Consider the following 14252-nt stretch of genomic DNA (forward strand, 5'->3'; position numbering starts at 1 on the left):
TACGCATCCTTGGTAGTTTTCTTTATAGATCGTTAACGTGTTGGAAACATAACACATTAACCTAATAGCTTATCAATGACTTAGGTCAGGTATGTTATATTTAAAAACTAAGATAAATTCCTTTAAGACTGATCTGAGGTCTTTTTATAGAAAAAAAGACATAGCATGCCATGGCTCTTAACACTTTATTTACAATTATTTCTGTTTTTTTGAGGTTATAAAATATTTACATCCTTTCTCCCTTCCCTGTTCTCTCTCTAGACTCTTGCATATACTTCTCCCTGTTCTCTTTCAAATTCTTATACACACACATACATACATACCCCTAAGAGCACAAACACAGCCTGCTCAGTCTGTAAATGTTCCTGTGTGTGTTCTCAGGGCTGAGTATTTGAGGTTGAAGAACTGAGTAGCATACTCTTCCCTGGAGAAGACTGCTTCTCCCCTTCCCAACATTCCTTAGTTGCCTATTGCTCTTTGTGTAGGGCGAGACCTCGTGGGATCTCCCCCACATCATGTCTGCTGTTGTCCTTGTTCAGCTCATGTTTCTTGACGCTTGCAATCAAAGAGTTATGAGTTGTCCTTATTCCTGTGGCTGTGTAGGAACAAGACGGAGAAAAGACTTACCCAAAAATCTGTGCAGGGTCACCATATCCAGCTTGAAGTGGTGGATGAGTCCATGGGTGTTGAAGAGGTGACACAACAGAGTTACCAGACTGTTCCCTGGAGAGAAATAGGACACATTTTAGTTTCATTAAAAAAACAAAACAAAACAAAACAAAACAAAACACTAGCAAGATTGAAAATAAGATTTAAATTCTCTGAAATAAGGGTTCTCTGATAGAACATTTCCTCACGTTTGATTTGAAATTAGATATACTACCATCTTTTTTGGGGGGTTCTATCATATAAATAAAATTAGTTCTCATCTTTTTATACCAAAGGAAAATAAATGACTAAATTAAAGGAATGTGTCTATTGAGCGTGTGTGTGATTTTAATAGCACACAGCCCCTTGAAATATGCTTCGAGTTCCTTCCAACTGACTTTTTGCTATAGAGCGATTTAAGTCACTCACTGCTCAACCACGGTTGCCCGTTCTCCCTATGACACTTGTCCAAGAGAAAACTGACTTTGAGATATTTCACAGTTCAGGCAAGAAGGGCTGCAAAATTAAAGCTATAATAACATTAGCATTCAAGAGTCTTTATCTATCCAAGAATAAGTATGTTGAATTTTAATTAATTAGTTTATCTATTATTGAACTAGGTCTCACTTTATGTAGCTCAGGCTAGCCTTAAATCCAGGTTCCACTAGCCCCTGCTTCTCAAGAGTCACCATGTCTGGCTGACAAGCATTATTAATAATTTAAGGAAGTATTATAGAGCTTCCTTAAGACTTTGCAATGGATTGACTGCCCACATTCTTCAGTGGAATCTTTTAGGGTACCTGACTTAGTTGATTTCCACCAATTTCATTGCCTTGGAGCTATTTTTGAACTCTCCAAGTTAGAGATAATGGGTAACACTGCAAATGATTTTTGTCCATAGACATTTAACTGAAGCTAGTCTGGTGGCCTTTCACAGCTGTGTATAAATGAGTTTTAGTGTGTCTTACTCTGTGTGTGTTTCTTTTTTCTTTTTTAATATTAGTTACAGTTTATTAACTTTGTATCCCAGCTGTACCTTATTCCTGTTCCCTTATTCCTTCCCAATCCCACCCTCCCTCCCTCATTTCCTCCTTGTCCCTTTCCAAGTCCACTGATAGGGGAGGACCTCCTCCCCTTTCATCTGACCCTGGTTTATCAGGTATCTTCAGGACTGGCTGCAAAGTCCTCCTCTGTGGCCTAGCAGGCCTGCTCCTCCCTCGGGGGTGGGGGGAGGTCAAAGAGCCAGCCATTGAGTTCATGTTAGAAATAGTTCCTGACTAGGGTACCTACTAGGATACTGAGCTACCATGGGCAGGGGTTCTAGGTTATATCCATACATGGTCCTTGATTGGAGGTGTGTGTGTTTCTTTAAGGTTTACTTTTGAACTGTTGTGGTAGGCTAGTGGCCTGCTAATGAACTGAGATAAACAAAAACTTTGATGGCTTCGTTTCACGTTTCTATAAACAGTCATGATTATGCCTTTTTTTTTCCAAATGCTACTTAAGTTTTTGTTTTTGTTTTGTTCACAGATAATTTTATGTATCCATACCCATGTCCAGCTAGTCCAGTAAGATCAACGCAACAGTACGGACTTCAGGACTCCACGCTTGTCCTATAAATTTTAGTTAGCTTTCCATAGAGTGAAAATGCAGGTCATGATCTTACAGTGCTTGTCTCTTACAGTATATAACTCAAACGGTGTTGAGAAAGCCGTGGGCAAGGACTTAATGCACGAATGAGACCGATGATGGGTCAGACCAACAGCAATGTTAAATGATGCTTTCACTAGCCTACATTTATCTGCAGTTTTTAAATGGGTTTGATTATTTTGTTAGGTAGAGCTTTCATAGACCCAAGAATATGAAGAGAAGACTCAATGGGAGTGCTTAGTTTTCAGCTACAGCCTAAGCTTTTTCATTCTCTCCTTGGCAATTGCTTTCTTCTGATGATGCCAAACTTACTTGAGGGACCCTGCCATAGTATCCCTTAAGAAGCTGTGATAAGCACCTTGCCTGTAAGATTCTGGTTTGATGTGCTTTTGTGTGTTCATGTTTCACCGACATTTGGACACAACCAAAGTATTCTGGGAGGAAAGAATGCAATCAGTGGTTTCCTAATTCTTTTGGGATCACGGGTCAGCAGGAAACCATCCTAACACACTGAGGTCAAACTCAGTCCTCATTCTTCATCTCGGTTAATTTCCCCTCCCTGGTCTGTCTTGACTGACAACAGATTTATGAGAGTGGGAAAAGAAGGAAGAAAAAAGCAATTTGTCTAAAAATACAATTTGTTTCTCATGAAATGAATCCACTTCACGGTGTGTATTTTAGTGAGAATTCTTTGGGGGTAACTTACCATTTGTCAAGCGATCGAACAAGAAAATGTCAAAGTCCCACGTTCCAACTTTGGAGAGCATATGCTGAGAAGGAAACAGAAAGCAATGCCCAAATGAAGCACGTCGAGACCCAAACATTCAGTATAGACAGGCGATCTACACAAATAAAAAGCTGGAAACAGTAACATACTATTCTATGCACAATGGACTTGGAGTAAACTGGCTTCTACTCCGTTCGCTCATGAAGTTAAACTACCTGGTCTAATATCAGCCACTTTTCTTCCTGGCTGTTGGACCTTGGTTACATCCTTGACATCCCCAATCCTCATCTGAAAGTGTGGTTGGTATTATCTGCATCAGAGGGTTGTTTGTGGACATGGAGAGAGGTAGTGGTGTGTACTTGAAGTGCCTGGCACAGTGTGCAGTCACAGGAAGCACAGGTGAAGATGTAACACACCTGTTAAACCAAGGTGTGTACTGAAGGGAGAAGCTTTGCAACTTTTTTTTTTTTTTTTTTTTTTTTTTTTTTTTCTGTCTGCCTTTGTGGTGTTTGGGATTAAACTCAGGATCTTGTGCATTCCAGACAAGCACTTTACCACTGAGCTCCAGCCCTTGTTCTTATAATAAAAAAATTAAAGACAAATTGAAAACCATTGTTGAGCACATTGTTTTGCTCAATGTGGCCTGCATGTAAAATTGACTGTATAGGAAATTGAAAAGTGAGTAGCTGAACATACCAGATAATTTAAAGACCTACTGTGTATGATGCAGACTGAGTTTTTAAATTAGAAAATAAGCCCTGTGAAGAATTAAATGTGACATAAAGGTTGCAGTGGTTGATCCTCTCTTTACCATAGTTCCTACAATTTCATCTATATCTCTATGAAGACACAGCCACTAATGCACGATCCTCTCTGCCCTTGAATGGTTCTGTATACTGTGAAAAATCCAGTGCTCAGCCCTTACAGTCTGTTAAAGAACAAAGGGAGGCCTGTCTGTTTAGAGTGAGCCTTTACCCAAATCATAGACTTTCAAAAGCAAACTCAGGCCCTGCCTTCTGTCAGGCAGCCTTCTGGTCCATTTTCCTTCTATATCTTAGCATCACCTTTTAAAAATGTGTCCGCCTAGAGGAGAGAAGCCATCATGAATGCTCTGTCATTGCAATGTTAGAAGAACTTATTGATTTTCCTTTCAACAAATCAGCCAACTATCCATTACCTAGTCAACCACCTACCAACCAACATCTACCAATTAAACAGCAATCACACATGAACACTAAGCCAACTGACCAACCACCAGTCAACCACCAACCAACCAACCAACTCATCAACCAACCACCACCAACCAACCAACTCATCAACCAACTACCACCAACCAAACAACTCATCAACCAATCACCAACCAACCAACCAACTCATCAACCAACCACCACCAACCAACCAACTCATCAACCAACTACCACCAACCAAACAACTCATCAACCAACCACCAACAACCAACCAAGTAATCAACCATCCACCAACTACCAACCACCTAATAATTGGTCAACCACCAAATCATCCAACCACCAACTACCAACCACCTATCAACCAACTTATCAACAACTACCGACCAACTAATTCACCCCCTACTAACCAACCCCTTGATTCATTCAGTTTCATCCTTACGTTATTGTAAGGTATAATTAACTTTTATCTTTTATAGACAGAATATTGGGAGTTGGTTCCTCTGACACTATTTATTATTGATTTTTTAGTGGCATATATGTAGCAATATATCCTTGTATGGAGATACTATGTACCATGTAAGCTACAAATTTTGACCTGTTGAAGTGGTGGCAGTTTACCCCTGAAATTTAAATTCCTTTGGCAACTTAAGCTACAAGTAACTTGGAAATTGTTTTTAAAAAATCACGCATTAAGTTCTATCTCATTAGATCAATGTAGAGTGGAAATAATGTATTATTAAAAGCTTTTGGAATGACTTAAAAACAACAGCAGGCTAATAGCCTAATGTATCGTTAAGAGCTGATAGCTACTGGAGGTGTTTTCAGTTGCCATTACACAAGACAATTCAATGTATTTAAAAATGTAGCCACACCCTAATTAGTAGTCTTTCAGACCAAGACTTTATTTTGTTTAGCACTGTATGAATACATTCTATATACTTTTCAAAGTGACACAGCTAATGTGTATTTGTCACATTATTAAGCATGGGGACATGCTTTACCTCAGGATTGGGTGTGTAGCTCAGTGGTGGGGCAGCACTTACTCAGCTTGCATAAGCCCTGGGTTTAATCCCCAGTACCCCCTACCCCACAACTACAGTGACCCCATGTTATATCTAGAAAATCTTCAATTACCTCTGTGAGGTACTTGTTTCTATTACCTCTATTTCGTGTTTGAGAAAACCAATCCAGGTGTGTTAAATAACAAACCTAAACTCACACTGCCCCTTAGAGGCAGAGTAGGGTTCAGATCCAGGTGCTGTCAGCTAGGGCAAAGGCCCTTGGCCACTGCCTGCTGGCGGGAGACCTGGAGGCTTACCCTTGCTTGTCCAAGGTAGTCTTCATCCAGCAGGTGGAGGGGTCCCTGCGGTATAAGCCCACGGAGAAGCCTGGATGCATGGAAGTATCTTTGGAAGCTTAACAGTCGTTTCACCTTTTTCTTGGTGCCAATTTCCCCTGAGTGTGTTGTATCTGTGGAAAGTAACCATAAGCAGAATTTCATGAGTTTAAAAGAGGGATCATTTTTTTCTGTGTAAAGTATAATCTATTAAAAATGAGACACGTTTAAAGACACTTTAAGGGCTAAATAGAGTTGAATAAGCTCTATTGATGTTTGAAAGTTCTTCTAATAAATGAAACAAACAAACAAACAAGTGAGTTTCCTGCCTTTTCTCTTCTCTGTTATTCTTTCTCTCTCCTTTAACAGGGTCTTGTATGTAGCCCAGGCTTGACCTCAAATTCACGATCTTCCTGCAGAGGCTCTTGAGTCCTGGGATTACCATGTATAGCTTGGCGTTTGTTACAGATTTTACATACACTTTTTTAAGAACATAATTTCGGATGACATGAATTGTATGAGTTAAAAACTTCAGTTTTTGGTTGGTTAAGTTCTCTTCAGATGTTAGAAGGCTGTGAGAAAAATGTTTTTTGCTTTCTTAGGACTATCATTGACAAAGTAATAAAGCAACATCATCTTAAGAGTAACCAACAGTGCTGGGAAAAAGCAAAGAGGATGCACACTTTACAGCAATGGCTCTAAGTGCCTCATCTAGGCAGCAGAGACGCTTTCACGCTCATGTCTTGTGGCCCCTTCAACACCTTGATGCTGACATCATGGTGGCTGCACAGAAATGTGCCAGGTACCATATGTGAAAGTCTGTCAAGGTATGTCTCATCTTGGACGAAAGTCTTGAGTCACTCTAGGGCCACATAAGCGACATCTTCAGCAAGGATTGCATGTCAAGTCAGTTCAGGAGTCTAGCAGGATAAAGGATAGCCAATACATAAAGTAATTTGTTTTTTTTCCATTTCTTCTCCCATCTCCTCATCTACCCTATGGCACTCAAAATTACTGCTAATGAGAAAAAGAAGGCCAGGGGAAACAGAGCAGTGACTGACCAGCATCTGTAACTCATTACTTGGCTGTATGAACCGTGGAAAGGCATAATTCAGGGCCACCAAGACCTGCTCTGCTCTGGAAACACTGCCTGATGAAAATTACTTGTATTTAGAACCAATCTCTATTTCACCCATGGAAAGAGGCAAAAATATGCACATGGAGCTAAGCAGAGAACGGCTGAGGTTGTGTTGGGGCTACACCAATATTAAGAATGCCATCTGTGGACTCCACTCTGCAGGCAGACTTTCCTGTCTACCAGACTGGTGAAATAGAACACGAAGGGAAGGTTCTCATTTATTTATTAACAACAAAACAAAACAAAACAAACACACACACACACACACAAAGAAAAACCAAACTGAGCCTGGTGGTGGCTGGGAACACCTTTAATCCCAGCTCTCTGGGGGCAGGGAACGTGGATCTCTATAAGTTCAAGGCCAGCCTGATCTACAAAGCAAGTTCCTGGACAGCCAAGGCTACACAGAAAAACCCTGTCTTGAAAAACAAAACAAAACAAAACAAAACAAAACAAAACCAGAAAAACAAACAATAACAACAATAACGAAACCAACTTGTCCCTTTATGAGACATCCACTGCTCTAGACATTTCATTGTGCAAAGACATGATCTCTGCTCTCTCGGAATGGGCAGGGCAGAGGGAGATGGACAATGTCTAACATACAAGGAAAGGAATAATACAAAATGAAGATGAATGGGCCGGTAGGTACAGCTGGGGGTGGTGGTGTGGAGAACAGAGGATCAGAAATTCTGTGTTGGGAGCAGTCAGCACTGGCTAATGAGAAGACAGAATCTGACCCAAATTAGAGGCAATGAGGGCATTAACCGGGTAAATACCTTACCTTCCAGATACAGAAAGAGGATGAAATCACCCTTTGGAGTGGGGACATGCCTAGGATGCTGGGATGTGCAGTGAAAAGACGGATTAGTGTGTGTGTTAAGAGGAGAGAAAGGGTAGAATGAAGGATGAACTCCTGGAACAGCCTGGAAAGTAGAGTTCTCAAGAGTACCGCCCCGCCCCGCCCGGCCCCGCGTCTGCTTCTCCCTCCGGGCGTCCAACCCGGCAGGACTGGAGGGAATGAAGTTTGGCCGGTCGATGAGTATGATGCAGGACCTCAGTCAGCAGTGAGTGCTTGAGAAAAAGCCTCCTGGGAAGACAGCTTCAGTGAGGAGCTCCTTTAATTGGCGACTGCAAAGGCGATTTAAGCCTGGGGAGTGAGTAAAGGCTTTCAGGTGAGCGTACCGCTGGCCGCTGGCCGGGAGGGGGTGCTGGGAATGCTTTCTTTACGTGAAGAGGAAGTCCAGGTGCTTTCTGGACAGGACCTTATAAGGAGAGAGGAAATTTAACCTGTAACCTGGCCTATCTGGTGAGACGGCTCGGCATGTGCTTCCTGCCAAGTGTGATGATCTGAGTTGGATCTCCAGGTCCCACATGGTGGAAGGCAAGAAACAACTCCACAGCGTGTTTTCTGACCAATACACACACACACACACACACACACACACACACACACAATAATGACAGGAGGCTTCAAGAGATTCCTTTAAGCAAAAGGGAAAAACTTGAATTTCAAAATAAATGATAGAAGACTAAATTTCAAACCTCCAACTGAAATTAAAAAGAAAAAAATCAATGAACTTACAGTGTAGCAGGCAAGTGATTAAGACACAGGAAAGCTCTTTGCAGAGCATGGCAGCCAATAAATGCAGCAGAAATAATAGAATGGGAAAATTGCCATTTTACAGCCATCACAGTAATAACTGAATTGGGCCAGAATCCTTAATGGATATTACGATGATTAAGGAAAATTTAAAACACATCAGGTAATTGCATAATGTCACAGCATCTTTCTGCTTATTAATTGGACAAGAAAGCAGGCATCTTTTGTGTGTGTGTGTGTGTGTGTGTGTGTGGCTGAATTTAAAAGAGGTACCGTCTTTACTAAGTATTCAACACTCCCCATTCACAGGAGAAACTGGTACCTTGCACTTCCTTACACATTGCCCTGAGGTACAACAGCGGGATTAACACTCTTGCTCAAAATGGGCGAGTGACCTCAACAGAGGAGAAGGTTCAGAAAAGCCCGGAGTCAAGAATTCTTTCCCTGACTCCGTAGTCTTAAAAGAGTTCTGGTGCCACAGAACACAACGACAAGGTTGGGTGCAATTCCACAGCAATAGACCCCAGGGATACTGAACTAAATACAACGCATGGTTCTGAATTGATGCCCGGACATTACTGTGATAACTCATCAGATTTGAATATGTGATTGTGTATGTGTGGATAACACTGTATTTGTGGATTCCTTGAATTTGATAATGCAAGTCTGTAAGAGAATTTCCTTGTTCCGAGATACAGGTTGTAGAATTTAAGCAAAAAGTGTACATTTGTACAATATATATATTTGATGTATATATCAAGTGCTAACAAATATGATGGCTGGTGCTCATGGAAAGAATGTCTGGTTTGTTCTGTTCTTGAGGTCTTTCCACACAGTTGAAATTATTGTATAATTAGAAGTTTAAAATATGATATACATACATACATACGCATTGGAGTATGTCATTTTCAGAAAAATGGATGAAAGGAGATCATCATGTTAATAAAAAAAATCAAGTCCAGAAAGACGAATATTGCATGTTTTCTCCCATATTTGAATCTAGATGATTAAATAGACATGACATGAAAGTAGAAGGTAGAGGCTATGTGATGTACACAGGGGAGCAACCTAAGGCCGTGAAACAAAAGATTCGTAGATGCTTGTTCCACCTAAAAATATAGATCCGAGGAGTTTAAAAATGCTACTTCTTGAAAACTATGATTACCAGTTTTGTTCCAGCCCCCCCCCCCCCACTTTTTTTTGGCAATACGAAGTAGAAAATAAAAACCATTGGAGAGATGAAGACTTGGAGGTATTTATTGTTCTTCTAACGATGAGAAGGCCCCATTCATAAAAGCTTTTAGAATGCTTTTAGAAGGTAGAAGCCTCTCCACATTGTATAGCTTCTCCCTCTAGCCTGAGACATGCTTAATGATTCTTATTCTCACAGGGAAATCTTCTGTTTAAAGGACACAGTTTCAGTTATGAGAGATGAAAATATTCTAGAGATTGTTGTGCAACAATCTGAATAAATTTAATAAGGCCTTACTGTACAGTCAAATATGGTGAGTACCTAAATTAAAAACCCAACAATCCAAAGAAAGAAACTTCAGAAGATTACAGGTACATCATTAATTGAAGAGAATAATTTCTTACAGAATCAAGTCAATTCTTTCAATAAATATATAAAATCAATTATTCCTCCAAATATATAATGTTAGATCCATCTTTATTATTTTGTTTTTCCAAGACAGGGTTTCTCTGTGTAGCCTTGGCTGTCCTGGACTCACTTTGTAGACCAGGCTGGCCTAGAACTCACAGCTAGCTATCTACCTGCCTCTGCTTCCCTAAGTGCTGGCATTAAAGGCGTGCTCTCTCATACTGGGTTCCATCTTTATTCTTAATCCAGAGAAGAAATCAGCAAGCTCTTTCCCCTCGTTATCTATAGCTTTCCCCTGCAGCCAGAATTTTGACCCACTTTGATTTTTACTTAATAAAAAAACCTTAAAGTTGGCCGGGTGTGGTGGCCTGGTCTACAAAGTGAGTCTAGGGCAACCAGGACTACACAGAGAAACCCTGTCTCAAAGCAAACAAACAAACAAACAAACAAACAAAACAAAAGATAACAGAAACAAAAGAAAGAACCCCTTAAAGTTAATTTCAACTTTTACATTAGATTTAATTATGTACACACACACACACACACACACACACACACACACACACACACGGTTACTAAAGGCTTATGAGGAAAGAAAAGACATTCCATCCCTCACATCTTTTACAGAGAATTTAATATTATTTCTACTTAGTGGTCAGTTGGCTTGGAACCCATGCTGGGAGTACAGGTGTGAATCAACACAGCCTGCTTTAAATTTCTGGAGGACACCCAAGATGCTGAGCAGAAGAATATAACCCTCAAAGTATTCCTCTACAGAGGAAGAGCATCAATAATTGCAGGAAAGAAATTGATTTAAATCTATCTCAATTACTTATCTGTTTAGGAACATCCATTCTGTGTTATGTGAGATAATGAAAAAACGACGCCATAAAAACTAAAAGCATAATTGGGAGAAAAAAAATTCATTTAGAAAACCGCTTGAAAGGAAGTCACTGTTTTCACATGATAAGCTGCTTTGTAAGTACTGAATCGTGCTGTTCAATTATTGAACAAGTTCCGATATCACTGTTTCCAAAAGAGCCTTGAGTAAACAACTAATATTTCTTTTGATAATTAGGAGTGAGGTTATATGCGTTATGAACAGAAATTTAAATGTGGCGAAGTCTCAAATAGCTCTCCTAAATTCAGCTTCGAAAAATCCAGGGAATCATAACAGTGTTTCCAGTAATAAAACACTAGGCCTGTTTAAGAAGTTTACAGAATAAGAGTAGTTATTTAATGGTGCGTGCAGCTGTCCCTGTGCATCTTTGTTTGAATTTGATTGTGCTGTGGTCCTCATCTTCTCAGTTGGAATAGTCAGATGAAGCTGTCCAGAATATTCCATTGCCTAATCTATGTAAGCATTGGCCCTAAGTGTGGAATTTACCTTCTCTTCACTTGTTCCTTTTTGAACACTACCAGGACGAATGTATTAACGCCTTTTTTTTGCATGACTTTAGTGCTAATTTTAGGGTTATGGAATTTGTGTTGGCTCCGGCAGTATGGTAATTCGACAATTTCACAAGTTGGGATCGGCTTAATTGCAAACATTTTGGAATCTCTTCTTCATTTCTGAGCACTTCTCTGTGGCCGAGCCTCGGTGGGGGCTGGTGAGAGCGGTGGAAGAAAGAACTTAAATGTATAGAACTGTCGATGCTGTGAGTGACTCCACATTATGGGTGTCCTCTATATGCTTGGTTCTGCAGACGAGTTCCCTGTTAACTATGTCTAGAAGCTGGCAGGGTAATAGGTGGTGCAGAGTGGCTCGGGTGATAATGAGGACAAAGAAAACTTTAGTTAAATGAGCAGAGGCAGACACAAGCAGACATGAACATCCCACTACCTGAACCCAGTATTGGGGCTTTTGAACGTTTAACAAACTGAACCTCCTCAAAAATGTCTAAAATGTCCTCTTCTAATTATTGCAATAATTATTATCACGAGACTTCTTGCTGAACCAGTCACATTCACAGCCTTTCTTACTCTTCTTTTACAGGATTTTTCCGGTGTTTTGTACCATGTACAGTTCATGGATGGAGAGGACTGATTGGATACAGGGTCAGCAACCATTTGATCAAACTTGGTACCTCATGGTTTCTAGTACAAAAACCTTCCATACGTGGAAGTAGTCAAAAGTGGGTCAGTGTTTCCCTGTCCTCATCATTTGTTTATGCTGGGATCCTTTGAGCGTCTCTTTTCCACAACTTGATAAAACAGATAACAGGCTAATGTAAACTAAATTCATTCCACTGCCTGTGTTTGTTAGAATATCACAGTATATGCCATTAATATTTACAACATTAAAAATTAGTAAAAGTAACATTAGCAGTTGATTCAGTTTTGAAACACTTGATCAGTTTAGAGAAATATCACCACCAGCGCCCTGCCTGAATAATGAGCCCTTCAGTTCATTACATTTGTTTACTGCACACACATGCACACACAAATGTGAAGTTAAATGACAGAGTGCAGATGCTCTCCTTCTCCCTACGGGCTCCAGAGATTGAACCTAGGTTGTCAGGCTGAGTGGCGAGTACCTTACCCACTGACCCATCTCACAGTTCCCGAAAGCCAATTTTAAAAAAGATAAGATAATAAAAACTTATGTTCAGTTTTGAAATAATTTTGCCAATGATCTTTAAGACAGAGAAGAAGGCCAGCCCCTGTGTTTCCTGCCCCTGCTCTTTGTCATAACTGTCCCCTGTTATATGCTCACTTGATCTCATGCAATGCTAAGTTCGGTCTTATTCATAAGTCTGTTTTCCTCTCTCTTCTTTTTCAGTTTTTCAAGACAGGGTTTCTCTGTGCAGCCTTGGCTGTCCTGGACTCACTTTGTAGACTAGCCTGGCCTTGTTGAACTCACAGAGAAACACCTGCCTCTGCCTCCTAAGTGCTGGGATCACAGGTGTGCACCACTGCACCCAGCAAGCCTGTTTTTCTTATTTGGTTTAAGGTCTGGAGACCAGATTCTGGTTAGTTTTCTTTGCATTTTCACAATATCCTGCAAGTCGTAGGTATAAATACAGGATGATGGGACCCAATCCTTTTCTACTGCATCTGATGGGCTCTTAGTTCAAGAATGCTGAGCCTTGAAGAAATGAGGATAAAATTACAGTTTTCTTTTATTATTATTACTATTAATTTTTATTTTTTATATTAATCACATGTTATTTACTTTGTATCCTAGCCATAGCCCTATCCTTCATTCCCTCCCTCATCTCCTCCCTGCCCCTTTCCAAGTCCACTGCTAGGGGAGGTCCTGCTCCCCTTCCATCTGACCCTAGCTTATCAGGTATCTTCAGAACTGGCTGCCATGTCCTCCTCTGTGGCCTAGCAAGACTGTTCCTCCCTTGGGGGTGGGTAAAGAAGCCATTCGTTGAGTTCATGTCAGAAATAGTTCTTTAATGTAGATGACACGGGTTGCTTTCTTTGACGGCTCCTGGGCTGAAGCACAGGGGGCAGATTTACAGTGACGCTTTCTCTCTAACCACATGTACCGTGCAGCTGCAGACTCAGGATCCCTGCAAAGCTGGAGGGTACATGGAGGTATCCAGGACTGACATTTTTTGGAAAACAGATGCAGGGTTTGAAGACTGAGATGACCTAGGTTAACATGCAGTTGCCCTGAAGAAATAGTTTTTAAAATAGGATGCAGTAAAAATAAAGGAAAATTCTAAAAAGGCTGTGTGCAGAAAACAGTATTGGATTTCCAGGATTTACATGGACTCACCCCTCTTTGATGAGGAACTAAAGATGGCATCTCAGAGTGAGACCCCTCCTAACTGCACATTAGTGAACACATCGGCTCATCTTCCACGAGTTTTAAGGAAATGATTGCTGCATTCAAGTCCCGCCTTCCAAAGTTTAGCATCTCTAGACATCAGTTTGCAGTCATTCATAAAAAAGAAACTGCCAAATAAGCCTTTAAAAATAAAATATGGCATATTTGTCTTGCCAGCCTTTCAGAAGTCCTCCAGAGTCACAAAGGCTATATTTGTGTATTCTCCCTGTGTATTCTCTGAGAGTCAGAAAATGGTGGATAGAGACACATGACAAACAAATATATAATATTGAATGTGGAGAATTTTCTCACGTGGGTGGACATATTCTTAGGGCAAAGTCATTATCAATGGCTTTTGAGATGTTAAGCAATTTCATGGAGATAAAATGTAAACTAAATTTATTTGCATCATGAGCATTTGAAGGGCTCAGTTTTTAACAAAAACGTGAGGAAACCAGTTGCGAATATTAAAGAGCAAAGAGGTAAAGCTACATGAAGAAAACATCATCAGCAACAAGAATGAAGGCACAGATACACGGGCGGGGTCGGGGGAGAGGATAAAAATCAGGAATGCCAAACCAG

At 40.5% G+C, this 14252-nt stretch overlaps 1 protein-coding gene across 2 annotated transcripts in view; it reads right to left on the reverse strand.

Annotated features, from left to right (window-relative positions):
- Pde7b (phosphodiesterase 7B) overlaps window positions 1-14252 on the reverse strand; it is a 304571-nt gene that overhangs the window by 35650 nt on the left and 254669 nt on the right. For both annotated transcript variants that reach the window (XM_021647353.2, XM_021647352.2), the window contains 3 exons: window positions 5531-5682; window positions 3005-3068; window positions 628-723 (listed from right to left, as the gene is read on the reverse strand). In XM_021647353.2, coding sequence (XP_021503028.1) covers window positions 628-723; window positions 3005-3068; window positions 5531-5682 — 312 coding nt within the window. The remainder of the gene's footprint in view (window positions 1-627; window positions 724-3004; window positions 3069-5530; window positions 5683-14252) is intronic.

Source organism: Meriones unguiculatus, chromosome 20, assembly GCF_030254825.1.
Source record: "Meriones unguiculatus strain TT.TT164.6M chromosome 20, Bangor_MerUng_6.1, whole genome shotgun sequence".
NCBI lineage: Eukaryota > Metazoa > Chordata > Mammalia > Rodentia > Muridae > Meriones > Meriones unguiculatus.